Here is a 17,413-nt window from a genome sequence, read left to right on the forward strand (position 1 = left end):
TGCGGTATAAGTCAAGAATTAAAGCATGTCTCCCCTGAGGGTGAAATGCAAAGGCCCTTACAACGTTATCCTGACCACACCTACAGCTGTGAGAGTAGCAGAAATTCCTGCCCGTATCCATTACAGCAGAGTAAAGCCTGCCATGGAACCGGAGGAAAACCTGCCCCTGCCTAAGAGAAGCCGGACCGAGCAGGACGTGAACAATGGTGACTCCATTTTGGTCCAGAGACACCGTTCAGAGACACTGGAACCAAGGTGGAAAGGTCCATACTTGGTGCTCCTCACCACCCCAACTGCTGTGAAGGTAGACGGCCTCGATGCGTGGATCCACTCCTCCCACGTCTGCCCATTCCCAGTGCCACGAGCCGCCCAGGCACAGACTTGGACTCCCGTTAAAGACCCCGTCAACTCCCTCTGCATCAAGATAAGAAAACAGAACTAACATGGAGGCTTGGATGGTTAGAGGGGTTCTAACTATCCTGTTAAATGTATATAGTACTATTCCCAGCCCCTACACTCCTCTAAATACAACCTGGCAGGTACTCCTGCCTGATACCGGGAAAATCCTATACCAGACTTCCGGAGTCTATCCTAAAAGAACTTGGTTCCCAGACCTCTATTTTGATTTGGAAGACTCGTTTAAACTTCAACTATGGTATAGACCAGACTTGTCAGATACCTTCTATGTGTGCCCAGGGCACCTCCCAGACAAATGTAGGGGAGCAGGCTCCTTTTTCTGTAAGGACTGAAGTTGTGTCACCGCAGGTCAAACCTGGTGAAAACCAACACGGGGAAATGATCTAATCACTGTAAAAAAAATTCCACCTGTCCAAGTACCTGCCTCTCTAAAAATCCAAAATATGACATTATCCGCATTAGCTGCACAGAAAGGGGTAAAAATATACAAGGGGGATGGGAAATAGGGAAAGACTGGGAAATGCAGCTTTACTTAAAATTGAATTCAGACCCAGAGTTTGCCAAAAGCCCACGATTGGGCTCCTCTATGTTCAAAACAGAAGGGGGAATGTGGGAGCCAAACTAATTAAGTCACAAGTCAAACTACCTCCTTTTGCTGTTTATTCAGAACAACAGGCCACTGCATACCAAGGACCTTATCATACCTAGGTGTTACAGCCCAAATCCTGACCCCCTCCCCTTGTCCCACTAGCCCCCTTGTGCACTCAGCCCACATCCTGACCCCCTCCCCTTTTTGCACTCACCACTCTACTCTGCATTGCCCCTCTTGCGACCTCTACCCCTTCCTTCTCATTTGCTCACCTGAGACAAAGAAGACTTGTCCCTGAGTCAATCAACCCTGAACACGACCACCCTGTACCTGTCAGTTTAGGACAGACATGGTTTACCTACCAATAAGGGGATGGGGTGGGATGGTCTAATGGGAGGGAAGAGGGAGAGGTATAAAGAGACTTTCTAGATAGTCTGTAAGGGCTGTTCCCGCTTTTTCTTAAAGGGCAGCCCAAGCTCTGAACTTGAATGAATAAAATTCCTAGTGCCTTTGCAGCGATGTTCGGACTCTCAGAGTGGTGCTTGAATTGAGTCTGGGGGTTAACATCCCAAGGAGTCTGTATTTCTGAGACATTTAGGAGTTGCTTGGTTAGAGGAGGGACCAGGGTATGAGCAACATCTCTCTCTGGGGTGTAAGGCGCTCAAACCAGCACACTACAAGGCTGCGTCCCCTCCCACCAGTGGAGGTGCTCCGGAGCTGGGCAGTCCGCGGGCCAGTGGGAGCAGCTTGCTGCCCTCCAGGTCCGCAGAGGGCGCCGACTACCCCTGGGGGAGGGTTGGAGGGTGTGGCGAGGCGGTTCAGCCTGGACAGGCGAACTCTTATGAGGATCCAACACTCAGGTAAAGCCGGACCACGCGCTGGAGCAGGGAGAATGAAGCTTGCCATCTGTACCCTGTTGTACGCCGGGACTCTGGGTGAGTGGGAGCCAGGTGGGGGCCGGCGATCCTGGGTGCTCGGGGAGGGGACACAGTGCCAGCAAGGGAGTCAGCCACAGCTGGACTCTGCACGGCAGACCAGACGGACCCGCGGCAGCCCTAAAAGGCCTCCTACTTGCGCGCACCTGACCCTTTGGTGCCGCAGAAACCACGCAGAGCAGAGGAGGGGTTTGCAAATAATGACCAGCCAGCCAAATCCGGCCTGCCGCCTGATACTGTACAGCTAGAAGAGTTAAGAACTCTTTTTACATCTTTAAATGATTGAGGAGAAAGTCGAAAGAACAGTACTTTGTGACACGAAAACTATATGAAATTCAAATTTGTGTCCACAAATAAAATTTTATTAGAACACAATTCAGTTAGGTCTACGGCTTCTTTCAGGCTCATTGAGGTCAAATACAATATAGAGAGGAACCTGTACGTTTAAAAAAATTATTTAAAGAAAAATTTTGTTTGAGAATAAGAATTATAATTCTGGGCACACACACACACAGACCAGGTAGTCTCCAGTATGTGCCAATAACAAATGGAAGGTTGGAGGTTTTATTTAAAAAAAAAAGGAGTAACATTATATATTGTTCTTCAAGAATGGTCACCGGACACTGGACACGGTCTGGGGCACCCGCTGCTGCTGCTGTCGCTATAGCCTATTACAAAGCCTCAGACTCAAAGCTTGAGCAGTTCTGGAGATACTTGGAGAAGTCTGGGGTGCTAGACACGCTGAACAAAGTGTTGGTAGCCTTATACCAGAGAAACCTAATAGTGCTTTGGATTATTTTTTTTTTTTGAGACAAAGCCTCAAGCTGTTGCCCTGGGTAGAGTGCTATGGCATCACAGCTCACAGCAACCTCCAACTCCTGGGCTCAAACAATTCTCCGATCTTTGCCTCCCAAGTAGCTGGGACTACAGGCGCCCGCCATAACTCCCAGCTATTTTTTGGTTGCAGCCGTCATTGTTGTTTGGCGGGCCTGGGCTGGATTGGAACTCACCAGCTCAGGTGTTTGTGGCTGGTGCCTTAGCTGCTTGAGCCACAGGCGCAGAGCCAGTGCTTTGGATTTTTTTAAAGCATCACTTAGGATGCTGCTACCATAGAAAATCCAGAAATAGAGCTGCTTCGTCTAGAATTGGCAGAAATGAAAGATTTTCAGTCAAATTTTCTTCTATAATGAAGGTATTGTAGAAGAAAATAAAAAACAGAGCAAAGCTTGCTCCGTATGAACCTCTTCCGGAGGAGAAGCGTGCTGAATGGGATTCTTCTCAGTTGAAAAGACACCGAAAAATGGTTTTGTATGACTTGCATAGTTCATATAGTATCTTTTCTGAAGAGATGCTACAGAACTCTTTTAATATGTTAAATTCACCTATCACACTTTGTTATCAACCCATATACTTAGAATCACCAATAAAAACTCAATATAAAAAAAAGAACGGTTATTGGCACTAGTAAAGATTTGAGGAGTTGGCAAGCTGTGGCAGGTCTAGGGGGCTAGTCTTAGAACCATACCACTTTTCAGTAGGTATCGTATAAAACTGGTCTCAGGTTACAGCAGGCAGGCTTGCAGGGAATTATTGCTCTTGGAGCAATGTCGTGTGCCCTGAGTGCTTTCTCTCCTGGGCTCTCAACTCTGTTTTAGTTGGGTGTGACAAAAATGACCCAGTTCATGTGTTCAGTTTTTATAGGCTTCAAGGATAGAGTTGAGTAGCAGCCACAGAAACTGTGTGGCAAACAAAATCTAAACTACTCTTTAGCCCACGACAGAGTAAGTTCATAACCCCTGGCCTACAGGGTTTGGATCCCATTTACAGTGAAGGAAACAGAGTCAGAAAAGAGAAGTGATTCTTCCCAGGGTTAAGGGCTGGTAGTAAGAGGAAGGTGGGGGGGGGGGTAGGGTGTCTGACATCTAACTAGAAGGGTTTTTCTTGCCCTGAACTGTACAGTGCCCCCCACCTCTATTATACAACAGGGAGGTTGGGGGATATAGGGGAATAATAATTACCGGAGAATGGGATCCACCTGTCACTCACTGCTGTGTGACTCTGCACTGTCCCTTGACCTCTCTGAGTTGGTTCCGTTCAGTAGGAATTGACTTTTCACAACAGTCACTGTGAAAACGAGATGACACATGTACACCTAGTGGTGGGCAGAGTTCTAGGCACAGGTGAGTTACTGCTGGTAAAAATCCTGCATGTGGATTCAGGGGACCCCTTCCTGTGTTGGGAGGGTGGCTTCTCCAAGGCCCTTGGCTGGGTAACCGTGAGGAAGGTAACAGCACCCAGTTAATGAACTCAAGCATGTGAGAAGTCCTCCCTGGCTCTACAGTTGATTCTGTGCAGCCCTGGTTAGGTCATGTCTCAAACTGACATAAATAATTTTGGGGCTCAGTCTGTGGCTCAAGTGACTAAGGCGCCAGCCACGTACACCCAAGGTGGCGGGTTCAAATCCAGCCCGGGCCCACCAAATAACAATGATGGCTGCAACCAAAAATTAGCCAGGTGTTGTGGCGGGCCCTATGGTCCCAATTACTTGGGAGGCTGAGGCAGGAGACTCGCTTGAGCCCAGGAGTTGGAGGTTGCTGTGAGCTGTGATGCCACAGCACTCTACCCAGGGGGACAGCTGGAGGCTCCTGTCTCAAAAAATAATAATAATAATAATTTTGGGGTAGGGTATCTTAATGGAGTGAGAGGGTAACCAGGGAAGGGCAGAGGGAGGAGACACAGAAAGGGAAGAGAATGCTGTGGAGGCCCCTCCTTGGCCCTGCATTGCCACATGGGGCCTCACAGGGAGCTCTATGGGGGCTAGGGAAGTCTGGAAAGGTTGGGCACAGTTGTGGTCCAGCTTTGGTCACAAGGAGGCCCAGAGTGCAGCCCCTCTGGGCTCTTTCCAAATTTCTTTCTGAATGGGGCTTGTGGTGTTTGTTCTTCCTCTGTCTCCTCTCCTGGCAATGTCAAGGGCTGACCAAAAGTCCATTTTCCCAATTGGCTCTGTGTTTACAAACCAAAGGCAAGAGAGGCCCCTCTCAGCCCCCTCCCCCCGTCCCTCCCTCTTGGCTGCTGGAACAGGCTGAACTCCATGTTCTAGTCTAACAATAACTCTTTTGGTGGCAGATGACAGAAACGCAAACAAGGTAGCTTAAACCAAAAAGACCAAGTTATTGGTCTTAGTTATTGGTAAGCCTTGCGAGAGCCAGAACAAAAAGCTCAACAGCCTGTATCTCCACCTTGGCCCCCACTTCGTTCCCGGCCTTTTGTTTCTCTAGGGCTTAAGAATGTTCTCTGTTCAGTGAGCACCAGCAGCTTTCCTCTTCTAGGATCAGTTTGGAATATTCACAGTAGGCTCTGACTGCCTCTTCCTGAACTTGTCATATGGCCAGGGGTGGAGAGTTATTCATGACTGACCTAGTCTAGGCTACTTGGCTCCATCTACCCTAAGCTTGCTTGCACACACTCTTTCTTTTAAAATCCTTTCTAGTGAAGTGTGATTTATAGATAGTATAGGGCAGCACACCTATTTTAAGTAACTATCCATGTAACTACCACCAAAATCAAGATAAAGAACATTTTTATCACTCCTAAACTGCCTCTACCTCTTCTCAGCCATTCCCACTTTTGGCCACTATAGATAAGTTTTGCCTTTTCATTTTTTTTTTTTTTTTTTGAGACAGAGCCTCAAGCTGTCCCCCTGGGTAGACTGCCGTGGCTTCACAGCTCACAGCAACCTCCAACTCCTGGGCTCAAGCGAGTCTCCTGCCTCCGCCTCCCAAGTAGCTGGGACCGCGGGTGCCCGCCACAACGCCCGGCTATTTTTTGGTTGCAGCCGTCATTGTTGCCTGGCAGGTCCGGGCTGGATTTGAACCTGCCACCTTAGGTGTATGTAGCTGGCGCCTCAGCCACTTGAGCCACAGGCGCCGAGCCAAGTTTTGCCTTTTCTAGGATTTCACAGGACATAGTGTTTTGTGTTTGTCTTTTTCCACTCTGCACAATTGTTCTGAGAGTCATCCACATTGTCAGACGACTTTTTGAAACCAGTGAAATAAATAGGCACTGAATTTAATGCCCCAGCAATTAATGGGAGATAAGGTTAGTGTAGCCAACATTAAGATAAAACTAATTCACTGGGTCTAAAGCTTGCTACCAATGGGTGGGAAATTTTTCTTTTATGAGGTGAGATTCACATAAAACAAATTAACCATTTTAAAGTGGGTAATTCAGTGGCATTCAGTACATTCACAGTGTTGTACAATCACCACTTCTATCTAGTTGCAAGATATTTTCATCCGCCTAAAAGGCACTGTAGCTGTTATGTGGTCAGTACCCATTTCCTTCTCCCCCAGCACATAGCAACTGCCAATTAATTTGCTTTCTGTCTATATAAGATTTACCCCGTCTCAGTATTTCAGATTAAGGGAATCGTACGGTGAGTGGCATTTGTTGTTGTTTACAGAGTCTCACTATGTTGCCCTTAGTAGAGGGCTGTGGTGTCACAGCTCATGACAACCTCCAACTCCTGGGCTTGCGTGATTCTCTTGCCCCAGCCTCATGAGTAGCTGGGACTACAGGTGCCCACCACAACATCCGGCTATTTTTTGTTGCAGTTGTCATTGTTGTTTAGCTGGCCCAGGCTGGGTTGGAACCCGCCATCAGTGTATGTGGCTGGCGCTGTAACCACTGTGCTATGGGTGCTGAGCTGTAAGTGGCCTTTGTGTTTGGCTTCTTTCACTTAACTTGAGAAGTGATTCATTCAAGATTCATTCACTTTGCAGCATACAGCAGTACTTCATTCTTTTTATGACAGGATAATATTCTGTTGTACCAATGACCACAATTTTGTTTATCCATTCGTCTGTTGATGTGTATTTGGGTTGTTTCCTCCTTTTAGCTATTGGGACCAGCGCTGCTAGAATCATTCTTGTGCATATATTTGTTCGAGTCCCCATTTTTGATTATTTTGATTATATACCTGGGAGTGAAATGTCTTGCTTTATGCTAATTCTACCTATGTTTAAGTCTGGGGGATGCTTTTGGCTTTCTTATCCAAAGGGTAGGGCAGAATCAAAGAAATGGGCAATGAGGATTTATGTGAGCCAGGCAACCAATCCAATTTGTGTGTATCCCACTTAGCTGACCTTTTATCTTATTTTTAACCTCTTCTGCCAGCAAAGGAAGGTGAGCTCTGGATGTCCCTTTTACCTCTGGCCTCTCTTCCCTAGGGCTGTGCCTGGCTGTCCCTGAGAAAACTGTGAGATGGTGCGCTGTGTCAGATCATGAGGCAGCTAAGTGCTCTGGTTTCCAAGACAATATGAAAAAAGTTTTTCCAGAAGATGGTCCCCTTGTCACCTGTGTCAAGAGAACCTCTTACCTGGAATGCATCAGGGCCATTTCAGTAAGTCATGGCTGCCTAAAAGAGAATAGAAGAAAGTCTATTGTTTCTTTTTGTTTCTTGTCTATGTTTGCTGTTGTTACTTTCTCCCACAGAAACCAGAACATGCTTTAGAGAAGAAACAAGGCAAAGATTTAAAAGTACAGGGACAGTGGCTGTAGAGAAAAAAGTAGCTACTCAACAGCCACTGGTAATAAAAGCCATAACAATTCTTCTTCCACATTGTGGCAGAGAAAGAAAAAAAAAGGTATAGTCATAATTATACTAAAGAGAAGGATTCAATCTCAGCAAGTACCTGCTGTGAATTAACGTCAGCATTATGTCGAAAGAGAAACTATAAAGACACAAAAATAAACAAGAAGCTCCAGTGTCACTATTATCAACTAAAGTTGTTTTTTAAAGGTCCAGTAATGCAAAAAGATAAGAAAAGCATATGGGGGTGGCACCTGTGGCTCAGTGGGCAGGGTGCTGGCCCCATATATCAAGGGTGGAGGGTTCAAACCTGGCCCAGGCCAAACTGCAACAAAAAAAATAGCCAGACATTGTAGTGGGTGCCTATAGTCCCAGCTACTCGGGAGGCTGAGGCAAGAGAATCCCCCAGGAGTTGGAGGTTACTGTGAGCTATATGATGCCACGGCACTCTACCAGGGGCGATAAAGTGAAACTCTGTCTCCACAAAAAAAAAAAAAAAAAAAAGAGAGAGAGAGAAAGAAAGAAAGAAAGAAATGCATATAGGATACAAAGGAACAAACAAAAATGTTTTCAGATGATTGCATACTTAGAAAGTACAGTGAAATCAAGAGAAATGTTGCTATAAATATTTATTAATGAACAGATTTATCTGGTTAAAAAAAAAACAAGGTATCACAATTAGTGTCATTTTCATGTGCCAAAAGTTGGTAATTGTGGGGAAATGTCCCCAAATTGTGATCTCATTTACATTTAAAATAATAAACAGGCCAGGCATGATAGCTTAAGACTATAATCCTGCAACTTGGGAGGCCAAAGTAGGAGGATCACGTGAGACTAGGAGCTCAAGACCAACCTTGGCAGCGCAGTGAGACCTCATCTTCTCTCCCCCCCAAATTAGCCAGGCATAATAGAATGTGCCTATAGTTCTAGCTACTTGTGAAGCCGAGGCAAGAGCATCACTTGAGCCCAGGAATTTGAGATTACAGTGAGCTGTGATCGTACCACTGCACTCTAGTGTGAATTACACAGCAAGACCCTATTTCAAAATAATAATAACAAAAAATGAAAAGAACATTTCTGAAAAAATATCATCTGAGAGGTCTCCAAGGCTGTTATATAAAACTCTATGACAAGTGAATAATATTTATTAACAAATGAAAACATACATACACTGTATTCCCAGATGGAAAGACTAAGCATAATGCATATGCATATCCTCCCAAAGTTAATTCATAAATTTAATGTAATTTTCGTCAAAATACAATCTTCCTAAAAGAATGAACAAAATAATTTTTTTAAGGGAAAGAACATGTATGAGATTATTAAATAGTATTATGAAAAAGAAAAGTAGGCTCAGCGCCTGTGGCTCAAGTGGCTAAGGTGCCAGCCACATATACCTAAGGTGGCGGGTTTGAATCCAGCCCAGGCCCGCCAAACAACAATGACGGCTGCAACCAAAAAATAGCTGGGAGTTGTGGCAGGTACCTGTAGTCCCGGCTACTTGGGAGGCTGAGGCAGGAGACTCGCTTTAGCCCAGGAGTTGGAGGTTGCTGTGAGCTGTGATGCCATAGCACTCTACCCAGGGGGACAGCTTGAGGCTCTGTCTCAAAAAAAAAAAAAAAAAAAAAGTAGCAAGGGAGTGGCTGAACCCTACCTGAAACTATACCATATTTAAATGACAATGTTATGGGCAGCGCCTGTGGCTCAAAGGAGTAAGGCGCCGGCCCCATATGCTAGAGGTGGCAGGTTCAAACCCAGCCCCAGCCAAAAAACTGCCAAAAAAAAAAAAAGACAGTGTTACAAAGGCAGGGTACTGGGACAGATAAGAAGACCCAAAAAAGAACAAAATTCAGGTGTATGGCCAGGCATGGCAGCTCATGCCTGTAATCCTAGCACTCTGGGAATCAGAGGCAGGAGGATCACTTGAGCTCAGGAGTTGGAGACCAGCCTGAGCAAGAGGGAGACCCTGGCTCTACTAAAAGTAGAAAATTTAAGCCCAGCTACTCAGGAGGCTGAGGCAGGAGAATCACTTGAGCCTAGGAGCTTGAGGTTGCTGTGAGTTAGGCTGATAGAGCTATACTCTAGCCAGGGCAAGGCTCTATCTCAAACCCCTCCCCCCCCAAATCAGATATATTCTCAACTTTCCATATATCTATCTATTTAATTATCTACATGATATGATATAGACACAAAGCATGATAAATATTCAACCTTAGGGCACTCGGGTCCTAGGCTTTATAAATTTAGGTAAGATACGTGTAGATTAATTTTTCTTAGTTAAATTTTTAAATTGACAAATAATTATATATGTTCATAGGCTATAATGTGGTGTTTGGTTACATATATACTAGATTTTTAAATATATATGTTATAGCAAACTTTCTAGGCTGAGAAATGATTCTTTGGTTGGACAACTGGGCAAGCAATTTAGAAAAAGAAAAATCAAGTGAAATTCTTTTTTTTGGAGGGCGGGGGACAAAGTCTCACTGTGCTGCCCCAGGCTAGAGTGCCAGGGTGTCAGCCCAGCTCACAGCAACCTCAAACTGCTGGGTTCAAACGATCCTCCTGCCTCAGCCTCCTGAAGTAGAATGAGGAAATCCAGATCTAAGAGAGCTAAATATGACTTCTTATGACTGGAAATATTCCCCAGTTCGTTCACTTATGTAGCCAACAAGCATTTATTGAATACCTACTTGTGCTGGGTCTTCTTCTAGGACCTGGGATTCCCCAGGCAATGAAACAGACAAAAATGCCCCTACAAAAATGTCCATGGAGCTTACACTCCAAAGGGGAGACAAACAATAAATAAAGACAGTCTGTCAGATGGTGGAGGAGGGCTCAGGAGGAAGTCAAAGTGGTATCCAGTTTCCCTGAGGTGGGAGTTTGAGGACTGTGGTCAGGGAAAGCCTCCCCTGGGGGCACCAATGTGAAGGAGGTAGGGGAGGCCACACCAGGCACGTCTCTGACACACCAGTGTCTTTGGGAGAGGGTTAGGGAGGTCTTCCTCAGGGGTGGCCAGCTTCATTCAGGATCTGGTCTCTTCTCTTTCAGGCAAATGAAGCAGATGCTGTGACCCTTGATGGAGGTTTGGTGTTCGAGGCAGGCCTGGCCCCCTACAACTTGAAGCCCATCCTGGCGGAATTCTATGGGTCAAAAGATGGTGTGTTCTCCCTAGGGACCCAGGTCTCTGGCCTGGCACTGCAGCTGTAGGGGGAGGCAGGGACTCTGGCAGCATTCCACTTGTGGGGACCTAAGTTGCAGGGCCCTTTATATTGAAGGAAGCTGTCTAAGATGCTAGCCTCCAAGGGCTGGGACGTGGGCTGTCCCCAGCAGCGGGGGCCTTTGAGCCCCTGATGGAATATGCTGCTGGTGCCCCTGGCAAAGAGGTATCCACAGCCTGAGAGCAGGAGTGTGCTCTCGAGCCCTCTGCTCATCCCTAGGGTTGCACCAATGGAAGACTCCACGCAAGACCCAACTGCCTCTTCCCTGCTGAGTGTCCAGCTCATGCCACAGAACACAGGCCTGAGTCTGTGGCGAGGTCGGGGCTTTGCCACCTTCCCATGCTATGCATGGGAGTCTTTAGTGTGAGCACAGCCCCACTCATGGTGATTCCAGCTTGTAGCACCCTGACATGTTCCCGGGAGGGCTTTGCCACCTTCCTGTGCTGTGCATGGGAGACATGAGTGTGAGCACAGCCCTGCTCACAGCGATTCCAGCTTGTTGCACCCTGACATGTTCCTGGGGACACCCCTGCATCTTTCCTCTCACATCTCTTCTGTCTTTGAGCTGTAGACAGAGAAGGAGAGAAGGGAGAAAAGCTCTGGGGAGAAGCCAAGCACCAGGTGGCTGGGAGCTGAAGCTCTCCCCAAATGTGCTCTGCTCAGTAGATCTTGTAATGGAAGGTGCGCTCGCCCCTTCTCCACGGGCTTGGCGGGACTAGCAGACAGAGAGCTATTGTCTTGAAAAGGGAGTTTTCTCACTCCTGTCAATTAAGGGCTTTTTTCCATTTCCCTTTTTGCCTGTTCACTAGAGGATGGTGCCTGTCCCAGGACCCCACAAAACTGTGCACTGTCCCTGCTCTGGAAGACAGCAGAGATGATGTGCCATCTTCCTTTGGCCCTTCTTTTTCTCTGCTCCTTTGCAGATGCACAAACCTACCACTATGTCGTTGCTGTGGTGAAGAAGGGCACCAACTTCCAGCTGAGCCAGCTCCGAGGCAAGAAGTCCTGTCACACGGGCCTGGGCTGGTCTGCTGGGTGGAACACCCCCATCAGGACACTGCTTCCCTCGGGCTCTCTTGAAGCAGGTGAGCCAGCTGGGACTCATCCTGCCGGTATCAAGTGCATGTGTTTTGTGGCTCCCGAGACCGGGCAGGGGTAACCTGCTTTAAATATGCTCTGACCGGGTGTGTGTGCTCTGCAGGGTGGGCAGCTGAGTCTTCTCTCAGCAAAGGTGCCTCTGTCTCTCTGAGAATCTGTCCTTCCTGGTAATCTCAGCAATATGGCTTGGCCAGGGCCATCACTGAGGCCCTTGAGAAAGGCCACCTGCCTCCCAGCTTCCCAGGAGAGCTCCCTGGGGACTCTAGCCCCATCGCAGGTGCTCAGACATCCATGCCTAGTGAGGGCATGGGACATAGGCAAGGCAGGCACAACTGGACCGGCACAGGATTTTTTGTATACACTAAGCTTTCTATTCAGTTATGACAAGCCATGGCAAGCCAAATCTCTCCATACTCTGCTAAAGTGCATTTATTTTTTTGAGCCCTGCCAGCCTCTGTAGCAGTCATGCCTGGATGTGACAGGGACAAGCAGCTCCAGGGTGTGATCAAGTGCTGCCATCTGGACCATGGCTCTGGCCATGTTTTGCCCCTTCTTGGAGTGCTCACTTGCCTTAGTATCATATGCTACTGGACATCCTCTGGGCAGTTAGCTGGTGGCTGTTGGCACACCCCGACCCCTCACCCACAAGCTGTCCCAAAGCTTTCCCAGAAGAGAGACCCCATGAGCCACCATAGCATCTACTGAGGGGGTGGGCCTGTGTCTTGAGGTCGGGAAGGGCTGTTGGGGGTTGGCTGACCTGCAAGGGCCACCGCTGTGTTCAGACCTCTGCCCTGCCCCCCAGAGCCTTTGGTTGATGAACTCACAGAGATGAGAGGCGCTGACGCTACGGTCCTGGTTGGGTGTAGGTCAGCGGCTCTCACATCCTGCAGCCACAGCTGGGGAAGCATTCTAGTGAGCTCGAGCCCTGGCCCACATGCAAGTGAGCTGCTTAAACACACAGGGGCCCTGGCCAACCAGGCCTGTGCACACCCACTTCTCAGACACTCCTGGGAAGAGTGTGCAGACTCACCGGCTCTGAGAGGGCTGCTCTTTTGTACACACGTGCGAGCTGGAGGCCCATCCGGCTCTGCATGAGGTCCACGTTTCTGTGTTGAGCAGCAGTGGCCAAGTTCTTCTCCAGCAGCTGCGTCCCCTGTGCGGATAAGAAGAAGTTCCCCAGCCTGTGTCAACTGTGTGCCGGGAAAGGGACAGACAAGTGTGCCTGCTCCTCCCGTGAACCGTACTTTGGCTACTCAGGCGCCTTCAAGTGAGTGAGAACCCCCGTTCCTTCTCACTCTAAAGTTGGGGAGGCAAAGCCACAGGGAGTGGACAGGGCCTGCCCCAGGCCACTCGGAGCATCAGAGTGAAACCCAGGTCCTGAGTGCCTCCCAGGGCCAGCCATCTTCTGTGTGGACCCCCACTGGTCCCCCAGAGTCTGGGGTCTGCCCATGTTACTCTTCTGGATCAGGGAGGGCTGAGGGGGCAGACTCATCTCTGGGGCTCTGCGGTCTGCAGACATAGGCCTGGGCTCTCTGCTGAGCACCTCCCTGTGCCCCCCTCTCCCACTTTCCTCTCAGTCCCTCGGGGTCACCTCTCCATACTCCATGCTCTGTAAGAGAAGTGGCTACTTCCCAAAACAAGATTGAAACTGGCTGGAAATCCAAGGTCATCCAAAGTCTTTCTTTCATGTAAAGGCTTTAAGCCTATGTTTTCTTTCTTTCTTTTTTAATATTTCGGGTTAATGTGAGGGTAGAACAACCAGGTCACAGTATTTTAATTTGTTAGGTAGAGTTCCTCTTGTAGTTGTGTCCCGCACCTCAAAGATGTGCTATACGTCCTTACGTCATGCCCATTAAATGGGAGCACACAAATCTCCCTCCTCTCCTCCGCCCCCTCCCTTGTTCCCCCTTCTTGAACTGAAATCAGTTTTTCTGGTATGAGGGCCTCTATTACATCGTCTACTGGCTTCACATTAGTATTGAGTACACCAGATATTTGCTTTTCCCTTCTCGTGATACTTTACTAAGAAGAATGTGTTTCAACTCCATCCAGATTAATACAAAAGATGTAAAGTCTCCACTTTTTTCTATGGCTGAATAGTATTCCATGGTATATATATAGTATTCCATATATATATATATATATATATATACATATATATATACCATAGTTTGTTAATCCATTCCTGGGCTGATGGGCATTTAGGTTGTTTCCACATCTTGGTAATTACAAATTGAGCTGTGATAAATAGTTTGGTGCAAATGTCCTTATGATAAGAGGATTTTTTTTTTCTTCTGGGTAGATGCCTAGTGATGGGATTGCATGGTCAAAGGGGAGGTCTAATTTGAGTTCTTTGAGGACTCTCCATACTTTCCAAAGAGATTATATTAGTTTGTATTCCCACCAGTAGTGTAAAAGTGTTCCCCTCTCTCCACATCTGTGCCAGCATCTGCAACTTAAACCTTGGTTTTCTTTATTAAAAAAAGAAAAAAAAAGATCTGTTGCTTTGGCTGCTTTTTAATAGGAGAGTGAGGGTTTTTCTTTCACACCATTCCTCCCCAGAGCTGCCTGGGTTGTTGGCTTCCAGGGTTCTTGTCTGCTTCTGGCCTGGGCTTGGCTGTGGGGTTCAAAGACCACAGAGATAGGGCATGACCTCAGTCAGGTCAGACTGGGACTGGGAACTCTGGGAAAGCTCTGTGAGCCAGTGGTCCGGGCAGACCCTCAGAAGGGCTTCAAGAGGGAAGGGCGAGGCCCAAGACATGTGAGGGGCTAACAGTGGCTCTCCTGTTCCTCAGGTGTCTGAAGGATGGTGTGGGGGACGTGTGCTTCGTGAGGCACCTGACAGTGTTTGGTGAGTGCTGGCAAAGACCACATGGGCCCCGCCCTAGCCAGGGTGAAGAGTTTCTCCTAGAGATGGGTGAATTTCTTTAATGCTGCAGGAGAGGCTTCTGTGCAGACACTCGGGTTACAGGAGTTCCTTTATCTGTGGTCTCCCTTTCTGAGGTCTCAGTTACCCTCAGTCCACTGCAGTCTGAAAATATTACATCACTACCCCTGTGCTTTGTGGCCATTACCAAGTAAAATAAGGATTACTTAAATATAAGCACTGCTGTCGATCTGGTCACAGACGCAGGTACAAAGTGACCAACGGGCAGGGAGAATTCACATCCTGGGGGGAGACGGAGCAGGATGGCATGAGATTTCATCATGCTACTCAGACGCATGCAGTTTAAAGCTAGGGAATTGTTTACTTCTGGATTTTCCATTTACATCATAATACTGCCTCCTTCACCTCACTTCCTTTCAAGGAGTAGGCATTTTATCATCTCACATCGTCACAAGAAGGGTGAGTGTAGGACAATAAGGTTAAAGAGAGAGAGACCACATTCATTTATCTTCTATCACAGTATATTATTATTATTCTTAGTTATAGTTGTAAATCTCCTACTGTGTCTAATTTATAAGTCACACTTCATCATAGCTGTGTATATATAGGAAAATACATAATTTTTATTGAATTTGTTACTCTTCCAGGTTTTAGGCATCTACTGGGGCTCTTGTAACATATCCTCCACAGAGAAGGGGAGACGTATTTGTACCTTGTTTAGTTTCCTGGTTTGTTTCATCTATAAATCTACTAAACAAATTATATGAAAATTTATGGCTTGACACCTGTGGGTGGCTAAGGTGCCAGCCACATACACCTAAGGTGGCGGGTTCAAATCCAGCCCGGGCCCGCCAAACAACAATGACGGCTGCAACCAACTTTATTGCCCTCAGTAGAGTGCCATGGTGTCACATAGCTTACAGCAACCTCCAACTCCTGGGCTTAGGCAATTCTCTTGCCTCAGCCTCCCGAGTAGCTGGGACTACAGGCACCCACCACAACACTTGGCTATTTTTTTGTTGCAGTTTGGCCGGGGTTAGGCTTGAACCCACCACCCTCGATATATGGGGCTGGCGCCCTACCCACTGAGCCACAGGCGCCGCCCAAGAGCAAGTTTTAATAATCAATTCTCTTAGTCATTAAAATATCAATTTCAAATTTAATCACATTCTTCTGAATCTTTCATTATGTCTTCTAGAAGCTTCAAACATGTTAAGAAAACATGCAAATTACTGTAACTATTTCAGTATATATTAGCACATCTACAATTGAATCTGATGCAAAAGCATTATTGCCATGAACAAAAATATATTTCTTCTTTATTTTTATATTTGGGGAAAAAACCCAAATCTTTCCAGAGTTTTGGACAATTTACCAGAAACAAACAAACAACCTAGTATTTCAGACAAGTTGCTGTTCCAGATTCTGGATTTTAAAACCAATTAAATTTCTATCAGATACAGAACACATTTGTACTGTTCAAACCGTCTAAAACCCAAATGTAAATTCATTTCACTAAGCCTTTTTTCTTTCTTTTTTTCTTTTTGATACAGAGTTTTATTTTGTCTCCCTGGGTAGAGTGAGTGCTGTGACATCATGATAGCTCATAGCAACCTCAAACTCTTGGGCTCAAGCTCTCTTCTTGCTTCAGCCTCCCTAGTAGCTGGGATACAGGCACCTGCCACAATGCCCAGCAAATATTTCCATTTTTAGTAGAGAAAGCCTTCTTATTCTTTCTTGGGCTGGTCTCGAACTCCTAAGTTTAGGCAATCCACCCATCTTGGCCTCCCAGAGTGTTAGGATTACAGGTGTAAGCCACTGTGCTCAGCCACTAAACTCATTTTCATAACAAATATCTGCTATCTCAAAGAGCATTCAGGTGCTCATTTGTACATAGATCTCAGCTTCTTGCAACCTAGTGTCTTTCTCTAATGTGGAATATGATTTCAGTGTCCTTTGTTCCCTTGTTCAGCATTGACAAATTACTATTTCTTTATTACACATTGACCTGATTTGTTAGCATTTTAGCAACTGATGCATGTGTTACTTTTTCTTGAGACAGAGTCTTACTATGTCACCCTCAGTAGAGTGCCATAGCATCACAGCTCACAGCAACCTCAAACTCTTAGGCTGAAGCAATTTTCTTGCCTCAGCCTCTCAAGTAGCTAAGACTACAGGTGCCCACCACAATGCTCAGCTAAATTTTTTTTTATTGTTGGGGATTCGTTGAGGGTACAAGATACCAGGTTACACTGATTGCATTTGTTAGGTAAAGTCCCTCCTATAGTTGTGTCTTGCCCCCAAAAGATGTGTCACACAGTGAGACCCCACCCCCTCTCTCTGCTCTTTCTTCCCCCCTTCCCTCTCTCTGCTCTTTCTTTCTCCCAGCCCCCTCCCTCCTTCTCTCTCTCTCTGCTCTTCCCTTCCTCCACCCCACCGTGTACTAAGTCATTAATTGTCCTCATATCAAGATTGAGTATATAGGATTCATCCTCCTCCATTCTTGTGAAGCTTTACTAGGAATAATGCTTTCCACTTCTATCCAGGTTAACACAAAGGATGTAAAGTCTCAATCTTTTTTAATGGCCGAGAGGTATTCCATGGTATACATATACCACAGATTGTTAATCCATCCTGGGTTGGTGGAGATTTAGGCTGTTTTCACATTTTGGTGAT

At 46.7% G+C, this 17,413-nt stretch overlaps 1 protein-coding gene across 2 annotated transcripts in view; it reads left to right on the forward strand.

Moving 5' to 3' along the window:
- The first annotated feature begins 1,790 nt into the window (after positions 1-1,790).
- LOC100967087 (inhibitor of carbonic anhydrase) overlaps positions 1,791-17,413 on the forward strand; it is a 35,408-nt gene continuing 19,785 nt past the window's right edge. The window contains exons 1-6 of one of the 2 annotated variants that reach the window (XM_023513049.1): positions 1,791-1,941; positions 7,170-7,342; positions 10,583-10,691; positions 11,676-11,837; positions 12,970-13,117; positions 14,646-14,701. In XM_023513049.1, the coding sequence (XP_023368817.1) occupies positions 1,848-1,941; positions 7,170-7,342; positions 10,583-10,691; positions 11,676-11,837; positions 12,970-13,117; positions 14,646-14,701 (742 nt within the window). In that variant the 5' untranslated portion in view covers positions 1,791-1,847. The remainder of the gene's footprint in view (positions 1,942-7,169; positions 7,343-10,582; positions 10,692-11,675; positions 11,838-12,969; positions 13,118-14,645; positions 14,702-17,413) is intronic. The other variant, XM_012804961.2, reaches the window with a different exon arrangement.

Source organism: Otolemur garnettii, unplaced genomic scaffold (assembly GCF_000181295.1).
Source record: "Otolemur garnettii isolate 467f Iridium unplaced genomic scaffold, OtoGar3 scaffold00032, whole genome shotgun sequence".
Taxonomy (NCBI): Eukaryota; Metazoa; Chordata; class Mammalia; order Primates; family Galagidae; genus Otolemur; species Otolemur garnettii.